General features: G+C 36.4%; 1 protein-coding gene across 2 annotated transcripts in view; it reads left to right on the top strand.

Annotated features, from left to right (window-relative positions):
• LOC138169186 (transient receptor potential cation channel subfamily M member 1) overlaps nucleotides 1–20,286 on the top strand; it is a 77,154-nt gene that overhangs the window by 38,395 nt on the left and 18,473 nt on the right. Inside the window, exons 7-15 of one of the 2 annotated variants that reach the window (XM_069098409.1) lie at nucleotides 628–802; nucleotides 1,239–1,362; nucleotides 4,370–4,442; nucleotides 6,870–6,970; nucleotides 9,567–9,740; nucleotides 14,319–14,453; nucleotides 15,585–15,635; nucleotides 18,201–18,341; nucleotides 19,571–19,600. In XM_069098409.1, the coding sequence (XP_068954510.1) occupies nucleotides 628–802; nucleotides 1,239–1,362; nucleotides 4,370–4,442; nucleotides 6,870–6,970; nucleotides 9,567–9,740; nucleotides 14,319–14,453; nucleotides 15,585–15,635; nucleotides 18,201–18,341; nucleotides 19,571–19,600 (1,004 nt within the window). Of the gene's footprint in view, nucleotides 1–627; nucleotides 807–1,238; nucleotides 1,363–4,369; nucleotides 4,443–6,869; nucleotides 6,971–9,566; nucleotides 9,741–14,318; nucleotides 14,454–15,584; nucleotides 15,636–18,200; nucleotides 18,342–19,570; nucleotides 19,601–20,286 lie in introns of those variants that run through there. The other variant, XM_069098410.1, reaches the window with a different exon arrangement.

The raw sequence follows: 20,286 nt of genomic DNA on the forward strand, positions 1-20,286 counted from the left end.
TTTTATGAATGCATGTAAGTCATTTAACCTCTCTAAACATCAACTTCCTTCACTGAAAAGTGAATATAATAATACTTGCATAATGAGCAAAGCAGGTTTGTCACAAGGAAAGAATTTTATAGACTTTAAAGTGTTTTATAAATGTGTAGAAAACCCCTACCAGTATAATAATGTGTTATCCACTCCTCCCAACAGATGATATACAGATATTTTCTAGAGAAATGACATTTTCTAGAGAAACATTAATGATTAAATTTCAGGGATCTTAACAGTACCAATGGAGAGATTGTTTTGGTGACCCTCAAATCCTGTCCTGTAGAAAGCTGATTACTTATCAGTTATCATAAGCCAGGTGAGACCTACATGTTATTTAATCTACATGGTTTAGGAAGTTTGCTATTTCTAGGTTCTGATATTTTCTATATGATAAGAATATGGGCCTGAATAAAAATCAATGAAATCAATATGTCTAGACCCCCTGCCTTGTGAGGGCGGGGAAGTGGAATGACACAAATTTGGGGTTGCTCCTCTTCACCTGTCAAAACTTTTCAGATAGATCAGATTAGATATAGAGGCCTTGGAGTGCTATAACTTCAGTCCTGATAGAAGATATCCTTTGTGTTGTAGGACTAGGACAAGGTGTTCCTGTCGTTGGCCTCATTGTTGAAGGGGGTCCCAATGTGATCTCCATTGTCCTGGAATGTCTTCGAGAAGATCCCCCTATTCCTGTTGTGATTTGTGATGGTAGCGGGCGAGCATCAGACATTTTGTCTTTTGCACACAAGTATTGTGAAGAAGGAGGGTAGGATTTCTGACATATTACTTTTCCTGGTTCACCTAGTAAGCTAATATGGAAGTCTCTTGAGATAAGAAACTAAGAAGTTTATTTTTTTCTAACATTTCAAAATAGTAAAAAGTTATTGCATGATTTTCTTTGATTCCTCAGAGTCAGGATAATGTAATTTCAACAGAATTCTGTCTGAAGTGACAATATGGTCCCTTTCAACTTTATCCTCCTTTATGAGGTTTCCAGGAAGCTAGAATTTAGTATAGCTGTAGTCAACACTTTCAACCAGTTTTTGTCTACAGATGTGCAATTATAGAAAAAGGAAAATGCTGGCAACCCAATGTAGCATTAAAATAGGAATCCTAGATGGATACTTAGGTGAATATATATTTTAATGATCAGAGTCTTCTGTAATGTTTTCCTTTTTCTTTTCATGTCCTTTCTTGAATAGGATAATAAGTGATTCCCTCAAGGATCAACTTCTAGTTACCATTCAGAAAACATTTAACTACAACAAGATTCAATCCCATCAGCTGTTTGTAATTATCATGGAGTGTATGAAAAAGAAAGAACTTGTAAGTGTCTCAAAACTCTCTCAGTGAAATGTTATATTCTCTTTCCAATTCTGCTCAGGCAGCTTTAAGCTACATTTTGTCATATTTTTTGTTTTTCTGCTCCCAAGAAATACTTTGCATTACATATCAAATCAGTAATTTTATACAACATTCTTGTTCTTCAGGAAGGTACTGAGTTTCTATTCAGTTTCATAGCCTTTATTTCCAGGCCATCAAATAGAAGAAGCATACCAATGCCTAGTAAACGTGAAGGGACAATAAATACCAAATCCTACTGGATATGGAATGAATAAATTAATTTCAGTTTAATTATTGTGTCTTTGGAATAAATTGTAGAAGATGAGCTACATTATTTTTCTTGATATTCCTGTAGAACTTCACCAGACTCCCTTAATAGACTTTAAAGGGATTAGAAGAATTATGAAAGAAGACTGATTTATAGTTGTTAAACATTGTAATTACAATGTTTTATTATTTCCATTTGAAAATGCAAAAATTCATTTCCCAAACCTTCCTTCCTATTAAGTGTGTTCACAGGACAGAGCTATTAGCCACGCCAGGAGCACTGCTACCTAATATATTACCAAGAGTAATAGACTGGGAATAAGGGGACCTGAGCCATATCCCTGGCTCTGGCACTAATTATCTGGGCTGCCCTGGGCAAGTCATCTTATCTCTCTGGGTTCCAGCTTTCTCATCCATAAAACGATAATCTCTTGGGTCTCTCCGAGTTCTATGACTCTGATGTGGATTGGCCCTGTCAACATTCTAAGCTTACAAATAAGTTGCAAATAGAGCATATTTGATTAGCTAAGCATTTCTATGAGTGGCAGTATTCTAGTATTCTCAACCCAGAGTCACTGAATTAAGATCTCTAAAATACTTTGTTAACTGTATTTCAATATAATTGGTTTTCTTTTTAACCTGACATATGTTATTTTGTGCATCTAAAAACATTCTGAGAAAGGGTCAATAGGTTTCACCAGACCACAAAAGGGTTTATGGCATATAAAAAAGATTTAAAAGCCCTCTAATGATATATGAAGAATCAAGAGACCTGAATTTGAATCTCACCTTCAACTACCTATGAGCCAAGTCCTTGGATCTCAGAGCTTCCATTTCTTCATTTGAAAAAAAAAATTAGTATAATAATTCCTGGATTGAGGTAAAAGTGCTTTGTATACCTTAATACATGAATATTAAATCTGTTAATAGAATTTAATCTGCCTTGGTTATCAAACTATAAGCATTAAGTAAGAATAACTCTTCCCAAATATGTTGAAGTAACAGGTTGGAAAAATAAATGCCCAGGTACATTTGACATGGCAGCAGCAACAACACCATCAATACATTATAACTAAGCCCCATTCAAACATGAGCCAGTGAGGCATAACAGACAGCAAGCCTGCCTCAAAGTCAGAAAGATCAGCTTGGATATGTAAGCCCATGTGACTCTGTGCACGTTACTGGATCTCTCAGTGCTCTGGGCAACTCTCTAACATTCTAAGTTGCAGAGAATGTGCCCTGTACTAATGAAATCACAGGTTCAGGCCTTTTCCCCTGCTAATATTGAGGTTCCCTACTATTGCATCCTTCAGTTTTGAGTCCAATACAGCTTAGAGACCAATATGAGTCTTTGTTCTTCACCTGGATGAAGACATCCCAGAGGGATGCTAACCACTTTATATAGACATTTCACAGATTTATAGCAAAAAGACATCAAGTTAATTGTTCCATCTAGATGATTCTGAAATACAAAGGAAAAGGAAGAGATCTTAATGGTTTTCTTTCTATACTTTCAGTCTAGCTCCTGTAAGTTCAAAGTCCAGATCCTACTGGTTTACTCAGAACTAGCTAGATAAATTTCATAAATGCTGTGGTCAAGAAACTGAAACAGAGACCTCATCTTTAAAAAGTTCAAGATAAATTTCGTTTGGGGGGGACACGAGAAGGGCTGGCAGGCAGCTGATAACTTCAGGGATCCCCTTTGATGACTTAGTCTGCCAGGTTTCCAGACCACTATCTGCTAGTATATCCAAATATTCTCCAATGGCCCATTACCCACAAACACCCAAGTGTCAGATCTATAATACAGCTAGTATTTGAGCTCCTCATTTTGTCTTCCCAGAAATATATCTACCATTTATAGCATCGTTGTTAAAGGTCTAAATAAGAACACTGAATTTAGAGCCTGGGAGGCTGAGTTCAAATTCTGATTGGGTTCCTTATTCCCCATGTGACCTTAGGCAAGTTACTTAAACTCTATGGGATCTCTGCTTTCTCATCTGTGAAATGAGGGGGTTGGACTAGATGATCTCTATGAGCCCTTTGAGTCCACGTATGAGCTTCGAACTCAGTGTACCCCACAATGTCTTGTCACAGTCATGATTTGATGGAGCCATTTGAAGATATTAAGTGAAGTATGACTGTATAGAAACATGAGCAAAGTTTAAGGCAAGGAATCAAACTATCATGAGAATTCTACTGAGTCTTTAGAAATAAAGTACACCTCCTTATAAATTATTTAGCCCACAGAATTATTTCAGTAATTGTTGGCCTATTCACTTCACTTCAAGGATCTGTGATACTTCCAGTGTGGTTACACCTTCCAGCTATACAGACTGAGCTCTTTCTACCCTCCTCCCTTTTCCCACCCATGACTTGGTAGATATATTCTTCCACAATTACCATAGCCAAGAGCCAAAAAGACTCTTTGATCAACCTGATAATGAACCTTTCTAGGCTGGTCCTGGAGTGACAGATATATGGCTCATTACTGGGCTTATAAACATGAAAGCTTTTTTGCTTAATAGAACCTACCAGAGCTTGTGCTAGATGCACTGGCCTGCCCTTTGAGAAGTCAGCATCACTTCCACACCACCACAAGGCTTTAGAAGGAGACTTGCATGGTGGCAGTATGTTCATATTATTAAAAACATATAATCTCTTTCTCTTATTTTCAACTTTGCTTTAACACAATATTTATATTTTTAATCTCTACTTTTAGGTCACTGTGTTCCGAATGGGTTCAGAAGGCCAACAGGATATCGAAATGGCAATTTTAACTGCTCTGCTAAAGGGTGGGTTCTCCAGAAAATCATGATTCACTTCATCTCATTTCAATGTGTAGGAAACACATTCTTTGTGCCAAACATTTGGTCTTTGATTGTGAGAGAGCAGTGCTATCAGTACTCAAGTCCACCATATTCTTTTTTCTTTAGTAACAAAATTTTGTCTGTTAACATACATTGTGAGCTAACCATATTGTTTAAAATTAAGCCATGAATCTCAGGCTTTTAAAGAAGAAAGAGGCCCTAAAGTTTACCTCATTGGGGCAGCTAGGTGGCACAGTGAATAGAGCACTAGCCCTGGAGTCAGGAAGACCTGAGTTCACATCGGGCCTCAGACACTTAACACAAAACTAGCTGTGCGACCTTGGGCAAGTCACTTAACTCCAATTGCCCTACCTTCCCACCTCCAAAAAGCAAAAAAAAAACATAAAAATAAAGTTTACCTCATTTATTCCAATATCCTCATTTTAAATGAAGAAATAGACTCAGAATTGTGATTTTATGTGCTTAATGTAAAGAAATTGAGTCAAGATTTTAGATTGTCCATTCACTCAGGGATTTTTGCCAACATATCACATCATCTTTTCATTATCTGGTTGGTCTTCACAATGGTAATAGGAACTTCATGAAAATATGCTTTCTAATGGAATTAACATACAAACAAAAACAGCCTTGAGAAGAGATTTACTTTATCCTGAAGCTAGGATCAATTTTTATGTCTCATTAATTAATCAATTACTTATTTAGCTCTATCCTTTGTCAAGGCTATCCTTTCTCAAGCATACTATCTAATTAGTACTATTAGTCCATGCTATATATGTCAGTGGTTTAATGAATTTGTGATCTCAGTGATATGAGTACTCTTTTCAGTGGTACATGTTAGGATCTATGCCATCTTATCCTTTGGTAAATCCAGAAACTAATTAATGAGCATTTATTAAATTCCTACTATGTGTCAAGTGCTATGCTAGGTATTGGGGATACAAATATTAAAAAAATGAAATCATCTCTCTTACATTCTTGTAAGAGTTTATATTCTTTTTTAAAAAATTACTAAAGCTAAACACTTCCCTGTCATTAACATTTCCCCCACTTATATGTGGGTCTACATTTGTAAATTCAGTACCTGAAATAACCTTTAGTTTAGTGGAAGGCATAAGCTAAAGGACTCATGATGAAATATAATTAGTAATTAGTAGGTAATTACTATAAAAGAGTATGAGGAACAATCATTTCTTATAAAGATAATTTACCTTTATCTAGCACATTTATAAATGTAGTTGGTTTAAAAAAATTTGTAACTTTTACTGTAAAAAATCCTTAATATATACATACTTTTCTCTGAAAATAAACTCTTATAGAAGAAAGTAGGACACAACTGGTTCTTGTTTCAATAATCTTGCTCACTTGTGGGACAAATAAAGGAACTACTATCATCTGACTTAAATAGTTTAGGCACCCTGCATAAACCACAGCAAAGGAGCATGGGTGAGTTATCCTTGTTGATTATGCCATCACCCTTTAAAACAATGGCTGCTTGAATTAGATAAATGCTCCTTTGGCCAGTCAACAGTAGTAAGCAAAAGAAATTTATAGAGGAGTTCAAAGTATTCTTAAACCTAATCTTTATTTCATATAAATGTGCTCTACATATATGTATATATGTCTATATAGCACAGTTATTTGAGCTGTAAGAAAGAATACTTATAGGGACGGCCAGGTGGCTCAGCGAGTAACAGCACTGGCTCTAGTGTCAGGATGACCTGGGGATCAAATCCAGGCTTAGATACTCAGCACCACACCCAGAAATAACTGGACCTGTAACCTTGAGCAAGTTACTTAACCCTGATTGCTTTAAAAAAAAAAAAAAGAAATAATACTTATATACACATATACAAACACACATATGCACATGTATAGATATATCTATACACGTGTATATATACATACACATATGTATATATATATATATATATATACATATATTTGAAACCAGATCTTTCTATCTCACCCAATGGATACTCATGGGCTTAGTCCCAATACTGAAACATATGAGACCTTTAGCCTGTTCTTTTTTTTTTTTTTCCAACTTGAGATAGTCTGCCCTTCCTTAAACAGCCTGGTGGCCTTCTGTTCCTAAGGGATTACCACATAGGTGCCAGACTTAGTGCAGATATCCAGTTAGCATTAGCCCTAATGACTGAACTCAAGCAATTCAACAGCCTCAGCCTTCTCCAGTAGCGGGCATTACAGACCTGTGCCCCCCATATTTAGCTAAATGGGCCAATTTAACTACTGACCATTCTTTTTTCTATAGAAGCTACAGAAAATTCACTTAACTTTTAACCCATTTGATGACCCAAATTATTCTTCAATATTGAACATCCCCGTGATCATTAACTTGGAAATAGGAAGTAGTTATTTTTGCTTCTTCAGGTACAAATGCATCAGCACCTGATCAGCTGAGTTTGGCTCTTGCCTGGAACCGTGTTGACATTGCACGAAGTCAAATCTTTGTCTTTGGACCCCACTGGCCGGTGAGAATACCTTTTTTCCCCTATTCAGAACATTTTATATTATTTTATACAAATGACTAATCATTGTTGGTTTCATTATCATATCAGTCTTGCCAACATTTCTTAGTCATGTTTCATGTTCCAATTTGTTATTACATTAGGATTAAGCAGAAATATTATGCTTTCTCTACAGGGGCCCAATGGACTTTGTATGTGAAAGGCAAAAAGTAATGTGTTAATTTCAGACCCAAACCAACCTTCTTAAAGAAGTAAATAGGAAAAATGGTCCTTAAATATTTTACTTGTCAGTTTTGAAAATATTATCCTTTTAAAATACAGCATAGATTAAAAAAATTAGCCCACTGAAAATCAAGTACAATTCATCTCAAGTGTTTTTGTAAGAAAAATAACTACATTGCCTGAAATAAGTACAATATATTTATAGTATTTTTATTTATCTGTCTTGCTTTTTTGAATTAATCATCAAGAAAAAATTAATGCAAAAAATTTAAATAATAAGGTGAGTATTTTCAAAGAAAGAGAGTGACATATATATAGTGTGTTTATTAAATTCCCTAAAATTAAGCTCAGTAGTTCAATACATTCAAATATTCTAACTTATTTCCTTTACAGAACTCTAGTTCTTAGCATCTTGGAAAATGAGGAGATGACAAAAGAAATTGCTACAGGACTCTTTTAAATTATTTATAACAAAGAAAACCCTGTTGTTGAAAAAATATTGACATGGATGGCACACGAAAGCTCCATTATCTTTCCTTTCAATGCCTTATGAAAATATAATACAATCCTCTACCTTTTTAGGGTAGATTACATGTTTTAGGGTAGATTACATGTTTTAGGCTGAAGAAAGAGGTCTAGATAATCTCTGAAATGTTCCTTCAATGGTTGAATATTCAATAATTATCTGTTCACAAACAATTCAACAAATATTTATTGAATGGCTACAATCTCTGTGCTAGGTGCTGAGGGGGATATACAGAGAGATAGTCTTTGCTCTTAAGAGATTTACAATTTAAGGTGAGACACAAGAAATGTAGGTATACAATTATAATGTCAATTTAATAGGAAATAAAATGTGCAAAAGAAATATGCATATGCATACAACAATAATACAAATTTTAATAGGAAATTTGAAATTAATAAGAAAGATACAAAGTGCTCTTCGACAGTCTAGAAGAGGGGGAAATCAGTGATACCTAGGAGAACTGGAGACTTCAAAAAGGAGGTAACAACTTGATATGGAAGGAGGTTCCTTTCAACCCATGGAGGTTGGGGTAAAGGTATTCTAGGCATCAGGAAGTATGTGATTAATGGACACAAAAGGAAAAAATACAAGATATGTACAGGCGAAAGTTCCAGGGTAGATGTATCATAAGATAGTAATATTGAAGTAATATGAGGTAGGACTGGAAAGAGGTAAGATGGTATCAGATGGTGGAGGGCCTTGAATGATTGACTAAGGAATTTGGACTTTAATCACTAGTAAATAGGTATCCACTGAAGGGTTCTGAGAAAAGGAATGATATTATTATATCTGAGCTTAAGGGAGATTATTTTAGCAAAAGTATGAAGAACAGATTAGAAGAGATAATTAAGGAAGGCACCATTTTTAGAAAGCACTTACAATAATTAGGCAGTTGTCCATGACAGCCTATGTTAGAAAACTGGCAGTAGGAATAGGAAAAAAGGAGGAGAGCTAAAAGGTGTTGTAGTAGTAGAATCAAAAGGACCTGGTAAAATCATTTGTCATAGGATTTGAGGGAAGTGGAAGAACCAAAGAGAACACTTAGATTTACAACATGGGAGTCTGTATGAATGGTGCTGCCAGTGATAGAAATAAAAAAGTAATTATCATCCTGATGATGAAGAAGAAGATGATGATGATAATGATGATAGACTGGACCTATGATTTTATTGGTATAGAGAACTCCCAGATGAGGAAACTCCTTCTCCTAATGCAAGCTGGCCCCTTCTCTGCAACTTAAAGAGATGCTTGGAGCACCAAGAAATTATATGACCTTCACATAGCTAATATGTGTCAGAGGCAGTACTTGAACTCTGTCTTCCTGATTTTGAGGCCAACATTCTATCTACAACTCCACTCTACCTCCCTGTATATGGAGCATCCCAGAAGTCTTAGTGCAATTTTAAGCCATTTCAGCTATTAAAGCTTTTGGTGACCACCTGTATAGTGCTTGGAGATTTGCAAAGTGTTTTACATACATTATCCCATTGGTTGAAAATTAGTAGCTATTATGCATATTTGTAAGAGTGTTCCTTTGTGTAAATGCATGCCAATAAAAATGTGATGTCAATCTAAATACATACAACTGCTTCTCATGGGGAAAACAAAGCAAATTGTCAAATGTCACAAACATAATCTGTGTTAATAGACAGGTTCCTGGTTTGCAGCACATTTGGTAACAGACAGATCAAGTTTATCCTGACTATGCATGTCTGTTAAGTGTGAACAGTGTGGAATTAATGACAGTCATGAAATTTTCCTTTGGGTAATTGTCAACTTCATAAAGGCTTCATAAAGAAGGTAACAACTTGGTAAATGTTTTTAACCAAATATGTTTGTTGTTCAATGTAGCCTTTAGGAAGCCTAGCACCTCCTGATAGCAAAGTACCAGAGAAGGAAAAGAAATCTCCAGCTGCTGCACCAGCCAAAGGGGGAAGAGGTAAAGGAAAAGGCAAAAAGAAAGGGAAAGTCAAAGAAGAAGTAGAAGAAGAAACTGATCCACGAAAGATTGAGCTCTTAAACTGGGTGTGTAAACAATTTTTTCAGATGTTTATTAATGTCAGAATATTAGAATTTTAAGGGATTTATCTCATCCCAAATCCTCATTTTATAGATGATGAAGTGGAGACTGATTGAAAGGTTGCTGTTGATGACAATGATGATGGCCTTGTTTTCTTGTCCCTTCATGCTTTTTTAACTTCTCGATTTTGCATTCTCTTACCTATACAATCAAACAAGATTTTCAGCTTCTACAGTACCTGGGTGTTTTGTATATAGAAGGATAGGGCTAGAAACTGGACCTGTGAGTTATTTGATATACAGAACTCCTAAATGAGTTTTTCTCTACTAAACAGATGAGTACCTTCTCTAAAACTTGTCTTAGTTGCCTAGAGCAGTAGTTCTCAAAGTATGGCTCAAGGATCACTTCGGGTTCCCCAAGACCTTTTCAGGGGGCCCATGTGATGAGATATAGGCTCTGGGAACCCCCTTGAACTCTCCTTGAATCTTCCCATTTGATGAGGCATTTGCCTGAGGTCATAAGCCTTTCATTATAGCTTGGTCCAAATCTCTGTTACTAGCTTAGCCCTCCTTTGTCCAGCAACTTCCCACCCTTGATCCTTCCAAAATATCTATACCCAAGTCTGTTACACCCTTAAACTAGCCTAGCCCTCCGTTGTCTGTCATCTCCAGATAGCCTCCTGCTACTTCCCACCCTTACTCTCTCATCACTGAAGTCTGACTCCATATGACTCCTCCTGAAGACCCTCCCCAAACTCCTCCTCTAGATCACCCCTAGATTTCTCCCATAACCTTTCTGTATATAAGACCCCATCTTGCCTCCATGAAAAAAAAAGGCCGGAGAATTTTCTAGTCCAGACTCACTCTGCCTTAGATTATTCTGGCCTGCTTGTCCATCACAGATACCGAGGCTCCTTAAGAGTCTACCTATTATGGTGAACCTTTAATAAACTTTGCTTTTCTTTGGCTGAGAGAAGACTTGAGTCAAATTCATTTGGCAGGAGCCAGCATGTTGGTATTTTGGGGTCTTGTGCACCCCTAAACCCTATACCTCAACATCTTATGGTTCCCTGACCTCTATACTTTATGGATCAAGGGTGGGAAGTTGCTAGACAAAGGAAGGCTAGGTTAGTAACCAAGTTTTGGGCCAAGCTATAATGAAAGGCTTAAGGCCTCAGGCAAATAGCTCATCAAATGGGAAGATTCAAGGAGAGTTCAAAGGGGTTCCCAGAGCTTGTACTTCATCACATGAAGTTAAAATTATTTTCATACTAATGCTGACATTATTTGCCAATTAGAATACCCCTTTGTTTTCCAGCTACATTTCTGTGTGAGGCCAGAGTTTTTTTCATAAACTTCAATCAATCAGTCAGTCAATAAACATTTATTAAGGGTCTATTATGTTCCAGATACTGTACTAAGCACTGTGTAGATACAAAAATAAAAAGCAAAAGATGGTCTCTGGGGGCGGCCAGGTGGCACAGTGAGTAAGAGCACTGGCCCCAGAGTCGGGAGACCCAGGATCGGTTCTGGCCTCAGATACTTAACACCCACACAAAATAACTGGCCATGTAACCTTGAGCAAGTTATTTAACCCCAGTTGCTTAAAAAAAAAAGATGGTCTCTGCTCTCAAGGAATTCAGTCTAATATGAGAGACAACATGCAAACATATAAAGGATCAATTGGAAATAATCAACATGGGGAAGGCACTAGCATTAAGGGGGTTTGGGGAAGGCTTCCTATAGAAGGTGAGATTTTAGTTAGGATTTAAAGGAAGCTGAAGAAGTCACTAGTCAGACTGGAAGATGGAGAAATTTCCAGGTATAGAGTATATCTAAAGAGAATGCCCAAAGCCAAAAGATGTCCTGTAAAGATGTAGTGCCTTGTTTGTGGAACAGTCAGGGGGCCAATGTCACTGAATCAAAGAGTAAGGAGTAAGGTGTAATAATACTGGAAAAGTAGGCTAGTTTGTAAAAGGCTTTGGATTCCAAAGAAACAATTTTGTATTTGCTCCTGGAGGTGATAAAAAGCCGCTGGAATTTGCTAAATATGGGATGGGAAAGGGTAGATAACATGATAGGTCCTATGTTTTAGGAAATCCCTTTAGTGATTGAATAGAAGATGGATTTTAGTGGAGAGAGGGTGGGGTGGTGGTGGTTAGAGGTAGTGAAGAATCCAGGATGACCTTTAGGTTGAAAGTCTGAGGGGCTAGGAGGATGGTGTTGCCTATTATAGTAATAGGGAAGGTAGGAGGTGGAGGAGAATTTAGGGAGAAATATAATGAGGTTCATTTTGGACATATTGAATTTAAGATGTCTATATCTTAAACTGGACATCCAATTTGAGATTTCTGAAAGGCAGTTGGAGATGTGAGATTATAGATCAGCAGAGAGACTGGGGCAGGATAGGTAGATTTGAGAATCATCTGCATAGAGATGATAATTAAATCCATAGAAGCTGATGAGATCCCCAAATGAAGTAGCATAGAGGGAGAAAAGAAAGAGGACCCAGAATAGAAGCCTGAGGGACACTTATAGTTAGATGACATGATCTGGAGGATGATCCAGCAAAGGAGACAGAGAAGGAGCAGTCAGAGAGGTAGGAGGAAAACCAGGAAGAGGGGTGGGGAGAGAGAGAAAGATTTTAAAATTTGTCAGTTTTAATTTCTAATATGGTAAATATCAATAGGTATAAACCACATAAAATAAAGCTCTTTGGGGTCCTCAATAATTTTTTAAAAGTTTGAGAACCACTGACCTTTAGTACTGAGAGGATAATTGAATTGTCCAGCATCACACAGCTAGTATATATGTCAGAGGCAGGACTTAAATCCAGATGTTCCTTGTTCTAAGGCCATATCTCTATCCATAATGTCACATTACCTCTGCACATAGTAATACTGGAAAACTATTTATTGAACGAGTGAACTTTCTTGAAAATGAAGATCATTCAGTATTTAAGGCATATGAGGAGTTCTAACACTAAGGAATAAACTTTAGGAAAATTTGGCTTCAATACATTTTTAGAAAACGGGAAAAGAAATACAACTTTTTGGAGGAAGGAAAAATCTGTATTCTCATTATACAGTGTCCCAAAAATCTTAATCCAATTTTAGGCTACGAAAGACTAGAACTGTACTAAGACTTTTGGGATATGCTGTACTGTGGCTTAAGTTTAGAAATTGAAAGAACCAATGGAGTTTAAAGGAAGATCCAAGTTAGGGTGCTTCACAGGTTTCTAAACCAAGAATTCTTATTTGTCTAAATTTTAGTAAAGATTTAGCCTCTTGGGAGTGGCTAGGTGGTGCAGTGAGTAAAGCGCCAGCCCCAGAGTCAGGAGGACCGGAGCTGGGTTCCAGCCTCAGACACTTAACACCCATACACACACACAAAAACTAGCCATGTAACCTTGGGCAAGTTACTTAACCCCAACTGCCCTCCAAAAAGCAAAAAAAAAAAAAAAAGATTTAGCCTCTTGATAAGGGCTATGCGTTACAAAATGAGTTATCTTCCTTTTCTCCCTTTGAGACAGTATACTTATTGCCCAAATGTTAAGAAATTAGAATCAGTTTGAGAGTAATTTAAGAATTTAGGCAACAGTATAGCTTCAACCATAAAGTTGCCAGTTTCCCTTTGGGGCCAGTATTTCTCCTGAATGCCTTCTGTATCCCCTTTCCTTAGGTCCCCTATGTCTGGAATTCATTCCCTCTTTACCTCATTCAATATCTAGCTTCCTCCAAGGCACAGACCAGGTGTTGCCTTGTTAGAATGTAAATTTCCTCCTAATGGAGATTATTTCATTTATTGTTGACATTATATATGATGCTTTATGTTTTGCAAAGCACTTTACAAATATTACCTCATTTTATCCTCTCAACAACCCTGGGAGCTAGAAGCACACAGATGTTAAGTGATTTGGGGCAGGTATGTGGGGCAGTGGATAGAGCCCTGGGCCTGATATCAGGAAGACCTGAGTTCAAATCCAACCTCTGATACATATTAGCTGCATGACCTTTGGCAAGTCACTTAAACTCTATCTCCCTCAATTCCCTCATCTTTAAAATGGGGATAATGATATCACCTACCTCCCAGGGTTGTTGTGAGGATCAAATGAGATGTTTGTAAAGTGTTTAGTACCGTGCCTGACATATAGTAAACATTATATGAATGTTAGCCATTATTACCATTGCCCAGGGTCATCTGGCTATTTAGTGTTTAGGCCAAAATTGAACTTGGTCTTCCTAACTCTAGGTTCAGTACTTTATTATGCCACCTCACTGCCCATATGTTTGTAAAGGCTTGTTGACTGGTTGAATGATATCTCCTATAAGATGCCCAGATTTCCTAATTTCCCAGATACTAGCTCTGTCTCAGTTATGAATTTTTTTTATTACTTTGTGTAGTTTGTGTTAACTTATTTGCACATGTGCTATTACCAGCCCCCTCTTCCCCAGTAGAATGCAAGCTCTTTGAGGTCAGGATTATTTGTCCTTGTATCTTCAGTGCCCAGCACAGAACCTTATATAGCTTAATAAATATCTGTTGAAATCACCAGTTTAGTTGTTTTTTTTTTTTTTTTTATAGGTGAATTCTCTAGAGCAAGCTATGTTGGATGCTTTGGTCTTAGATAGGGTTGACTTTGTGAAGCTTCTTATAGAAAATGGAGTCAACATGCAACACTTTCTCACCATTCCACGGCTAGAAGAACTTTATAATACAGTAAGTATGCAAAGAAGATGGAGGGCACTGAAGACCTAAGGCCTAAACAGACTTAGAAATACTTGTGTGTGAGAGTCTATTTATTTCAATATGGAGATAGGCAGCTAAACGGCTAGACTGTCTATTAGGTTGGTATTCATGCATTATGGGTGTACTATGCTCAAGGATAATATGTTTGATCATATAACAAATTTGGGGTAGAATCCCAGTTCTAGTCTAGAGTTCTGTTAAGGGGCACTGAAATGATATAGCTCTTGTGGCATTCATCACAAAAATGGTTCAACTTCTGATTCAATTCTTTATCATTCTTGCCATTTAAAAACCAACCTACTGAACCAAATTCTCTGTAGTTACCATTTGGGAAATTCTAGAATCTCTATTAATGATTGCAAGTCACTTGGGTAACACATACAATGAATAATTCATATGTGCCAAGAGAATCTGGCCCAATATATTATTTTTAAGGTTATTTTATTTTATTTTCCAAATTCTCTACCTCTCACTTCCCCCTTCCCAACCTATTGAAAAAGCAAGAAAAACAAAATCCATTACAAATATGTATAGTCAAGCAAAACAAATTCCCACATTTGGCTCAATATGTTATTAACACTGTGGAAGGGAACCAGGAAGCAGGGGATGTGCTCCATAGGGCACCCATTTTTCCATGATGTTATAAGGAAAACCATAGAAACTCTTTAGTTGCACAAAACACCATAGAACTAGTGGAGAAGTTTTTAAGTACAACACTTTTCATTTATTTCTAGAACATATATTTTTGTAATTTTTTTTATTCTAGATTTTTATTCTCACCATTATCATAGTTGATTATAACAGTGCATAGGTGAAGAAGGCATTGACATGTATCCTCTCTGCAACTTATCAGGACACACATGATAGCCTGCTCTTTTAGATATTTTATCATTTATTTAACATAATTTCCTATGCATTTAGCACTTATTTAGCACTGTGAGACAGAGACAGCACCATAAAAAGATGTAAACAGGCAGTGACCTAATAATAAGTGATATTTAAGGATTAGAACAATTCACGGTCCAGTAGTTTAGCATTTTAGCATAGTTTAAGAGTTTTAAGAAATAATACACTAAAAATGTTTGGATGGTTCTCTTTCAGAGGTTGGGCCCACCAAACACACTGCATTTGCTTGTGAGGGATGTGAAAAAGGTCAGTCTGATTTTATTCTCCTTAGTAACTTATGCTCCTCCATACAAAATGGATGTTTTTTCTTTCCATAACAAACTCAAACCTCAGGCACAGAAGATAAAATAGCAATAGTAGGGTAGGAAGTCAATGTACTAAGTTTCTTTTTCACATTAAAAAGAACCTAAAGAAAATTACAAAGGACAAAGAAAGTAGGAAAATGTTATTTGGCATTAGCACATACAATGAATACTTGTTGATTGAAAGAATGCACTAAAGTTTGATTGATTGTATGGTTTTGGCCAGATACTACCTGTTGTTACTAATGCCAGTTTTAATTATCTAAAAGTCTTGAATATCAGTGACCTGAATCTCTTCAATCATTCAACACTTCTTCATATTAGAAACCTCCTTCCTACAATTGCTGCTCTATTTTCATCCATCACACTCATTCACTTTAATTCTCTTTCTCCTAAGCGAGGGCTACATGTTTTCATCGTTCTTGTCATCTTTGCCCACCCTGACAATGTGTTTGGAAATGGCATTTATCCTCAACTGCTTGTCTTTAAATCCTTTGAAAATGTTCCCATTTTTCATTGATAGTAATTCTCATCTATTTGTGATTTTTTTTCCCTTGGAGATGTTTTTTGTCTTTTCATTTCTTTGTCTCTTTTCTATTACTCTGTCCTGGCATGTTCTCATACAACTAAAGGCTAGAGGATTTGGTTGAATTAATACGAAGGTGATTCATTGGACTAAAATGAAGTCACTGGTAGGAGGGCAACTGATTATAAACTGCTATATAATTTACCTAAATATTCTAAGTAAGAGGATAATTTCAATCCTACAAGGAAGTTTTTCCATCAACCTGGTATAGTGAAAAAGTTCACAGCAGAACTAGAGGACTTGGGTTTTAATCCTGGCTCTACTGTCTACTACCTATGTGACCTTATATGAGGTTCTTTAATTCTCTTAGCGTCCATTTCCTCATCTATAAAAGGAGAGAGTTGAATTAGGTGATCTCATAGGATTATAAACCTATGATTTTGTTGAATTTAAACCAGCTAGAATATAAACAATTCATTGCTTAAAAATATGACAATTCATATTATACAGATACTGAATAGCTGTGGACAATAAATCTACCCACATAGAATCATATCATTCAAGAGATGTAAGGTACATTATGTTTTCTAGTTCTCATTTATTCATAAATTAGGGAACTGAGGGGTAAAGAGGTGACATAACTTGCCCAGAGTTAAAAGATAGAAAGTGCATTAAATATATTCATAAACTCACTCATGTTGTTCACATTTATAGAATACTATAAGTCTACAAGTCACTTTGCTCATTAAAAATCCTGTGCGGGTATTATTAATTCCATGTTATAGATGAAGAAACTGGGACTCAGAGTGGTGACCTGCCTGTGTTTACACAGCTAATATGTATTGTCAACAGATATTAAACCCAGGTTTTCTAATTAAAACTTCTGCATTTTTTCCCATGAGACCACATTTATATCTACTACTCCTAATTTATACTCTCTGTGGCCATATTTTAAAGGAAGAATATTTTGAATGTATAGTCTCTACATAGTCATTCACAGTTCAAAATTTAATAAGTATTTCTTAAGTAGGCCCTATGCTAGGCCTGAGTTAACAATGAAAAAGTTCCTGCCCTTTAGCAATTCACATTTCTACAAAATTTTAGTCATAGAAAATTATTGAAAGGAAAACATGGTGACTTAGATAACAGGATATCATTGTAAATAGCTAAAAAGAAATATTATTTTAGTAGTCAACAATCCTAACCCATACTTGAATGAAGGAAAATCAAGTCGATAAGCATTTACTAAGTGCTCTCTACGTGTCAGGCACTGTGCTAAGAGCTAGTAATACAAATATAAGCAGAAAAAAAGTTTCGTCTCAGGACTCAAACAGCTTCTGGGGAGGAGGAAATGAGAGTACCCAGCTGAGAGAAAGTCCAGGAGAAAAGTCACAAGTGCAGCCTAGAAAGGAGTAAAGACATGGGTGGGAGAGGCCTCCTTAAAATGGAGGTTTTTGAGAGGAACTAGTCAGAGGAAAGGGTCCTGGGGCAAGAGAGTACTTCCCATGCATGAAGTTGAGGGCTAGAGTGACCTTTCAGGGTGAAGAAGTTTCTGGAATATTGTAGAGAAGGTCGAGGAGGAGAGTCAGGAGTATAGCCTAAAAAGGAAGACATCCTCGGATGTATTATCAAAATGATACAAATGCTTGCTACAAACAAATCTGTCAAAACTCATTTCATGTATCAGAGTGAATACTGACCATATTCTGATCTCTTCTGTTACCTGCAGGTGGCTAATAAATCCATAATTCTCTCTTCTTATAACAGTTTAACCAATTCTTTTTTTCAGTGGTAAGAAATAGGAAATCAGCTTTAGTACAGGAATAAAGTAGGTATTATTTGTCCCCTCTGCTAACTTTTTACCCCAGAACTGATATCATTTTAGGGGTGATACATTGCATCTGTGACTTGGGATACATTCAGTACAGCTTTTGCCTTGTTTTTCTTCACATAAGCATACAAATAAAATTTCTTATCTTACAGGGAAACCTCCCACCAGATTATCACATTAGCCTGATAGATATAGGTCTTGTACTAGAATACCTCATGGGTGGGGCCTACCGCTGCAACTATACTCGGAAGAGTTTTCGGACCCTATACAACAACTTGTTTGGACCAAAGAGGGTAGGAATAATTTAATGTTGCCATAGTCATTGCTCATTAGACTCAAAATTGGTTCACTAATGTGTGCATTCTAACACTCCTTATTGAGTCACAAGGTATCCAAGTAAAATCAGGCCAACTAGAGCATTATAGCCCTTACCACATTCCATCTTGCTGCCACAGTGTTTGATAATCACCTGTATGAATTCATTGTCATTGAGCCATGATTTCTCTTTGCCTAAGTTTTGTCTATAAACCAAAGTAATGTTTTGTACTGATGTATTATGAGATTACTGAAAAACCTGGTAAGTATATGTACAATGCCATCCCAGGTTTTTTTGGTTATTTAAAAGAAAAACACTCAAGGGAGTAGATACTTAGAGCAACACATCAATACTGTGGCATAATTTAACTCACAAATGGGACAATATCTGGCTGGGAAGAAACAAGGAGCCAAGGCTCTGGGGTAGTAAAGGAAAAATGTTGTAGCATGCTGACACCTCTACATCAGGGCAGGCAAATGCTGCAGGCAAAGTGCTCTATGACAGCACGTAAGGGCCATAGATTTTATAAGGAGGGAACAGGTTTTGATTCAGGCAAATGTGATTGGTTTCCCAACTCTTTTTCATAGGTAGAGAAATTTTGGGGAATAGTCAAGGCATTCCCATATGCATAGGAATGGGGCATAAAAGATTCCAGCATGGAATGTTCCAGCAAAGAATGGAGAAGAAAGGGCATGAAATATAGGAGAGGGCAGAGGCAAATCGGAGACATTCTGCCGAAAGAGAAGCAGAGGTTTTTTTGGACTAGGATAATGTAAAAACTGCATCAGGCATTTAAGAGCCCTATAAGAACATCCATGTGTTGGTAGCATTTTCTAACTGGCATGTTTCTTATTAGAAAGAAACACTGGTGTTTACCACCATACTACAGGCATACCATCACAGAGTGTAACCCTCTTATATAGACATGTCCTTCAATGTCAATGAGGTTACTATTTCTACTTGCATCTGAGGCCTTCTTGTATTCTTATAGGACTTCTAGTGATATACTGAGATAAAAGCATTTCTCTTTTTCTTTGATGTTTCATTAAAACACCAATAAAAAGAAGCATTTATTAAATTATAACAACATCTAATGAATTTGAGCTAGCCTCTCATGTAAATGTCAAGTAACACATGAAAAGAATATAATTAATTAGGAGATAATCTGAATCACAACTAATTGATTTTTTGTTTCTTTTAATGCAGCCTAAAGCTCTTAAACTTCTAGGGATGGAGGTAAGTTTGACTTTCCAATCTAAAGGCTTAATTAAAATACTACTATCCAATGTTCTTAGTGCTTTTGCTTTTATATTCATTTAATGATAAATTTTGTCTGCCAGCATATATGTATTGCTATTGATGTGCTACTCTTCAACCAGTTTAATTGACATTTATTTTTTTTTTTTGGAGAGCTATCGGGGTTAAGTGACTTGCCCAAGGTCACATGGCTAGTTTTTGTATTAAGTGTCTGAGGTCGGATTTGAACTCAGGTCCTCCTGATTCCACAGCCAGTGCTCTATTCACTGCACCACCTAGCTGCCCCTTTAATTGCCATTAAAAAAAAAGTCTATTAAATGACTTGCTCACTAAAATATTTTAGTCAGGTGGTATTACTGAATTATACCAAAAGAGTAGGAACAGAACACCTCTTATTTATTATTATAAAAGCAGCAGATGGAATTGCAGAACAGATTATGCGATCAAATACCCAAAATATATTTTTATGGGTTTAAGAATCCTATTTAACACAAAAGATTGTGCTAAATTCTGAAGGTAAATGTTTGGATCTGAATTAAAATGAAATTGTGTTTACCAAATAAAATGACCAAAACATTGCATTAATACCAATGTGGTTTATATCATTAGTGCTGAAATTTCTGAGCATCACACTCCCAATCAACCAAAGTGCAAAAAAGCATAGC

The sequence above is a fragment of the Petaurus breviceps genome, unplaced genomic scaffold, assembly GCF_028583685.1.
Source record: "Petaurus breviceps papuanus isolate PSGF00001 unplaced genomic scaffold, PetGlider_PUasm1.0 37, whole genome shotgun sequence".
Lineage (NCBI taxonomy): Eukaryota > Metazoa > Chordata > Mammalia > Diprotodontia > Petauridae > Petaurus > Petaurus breviceps.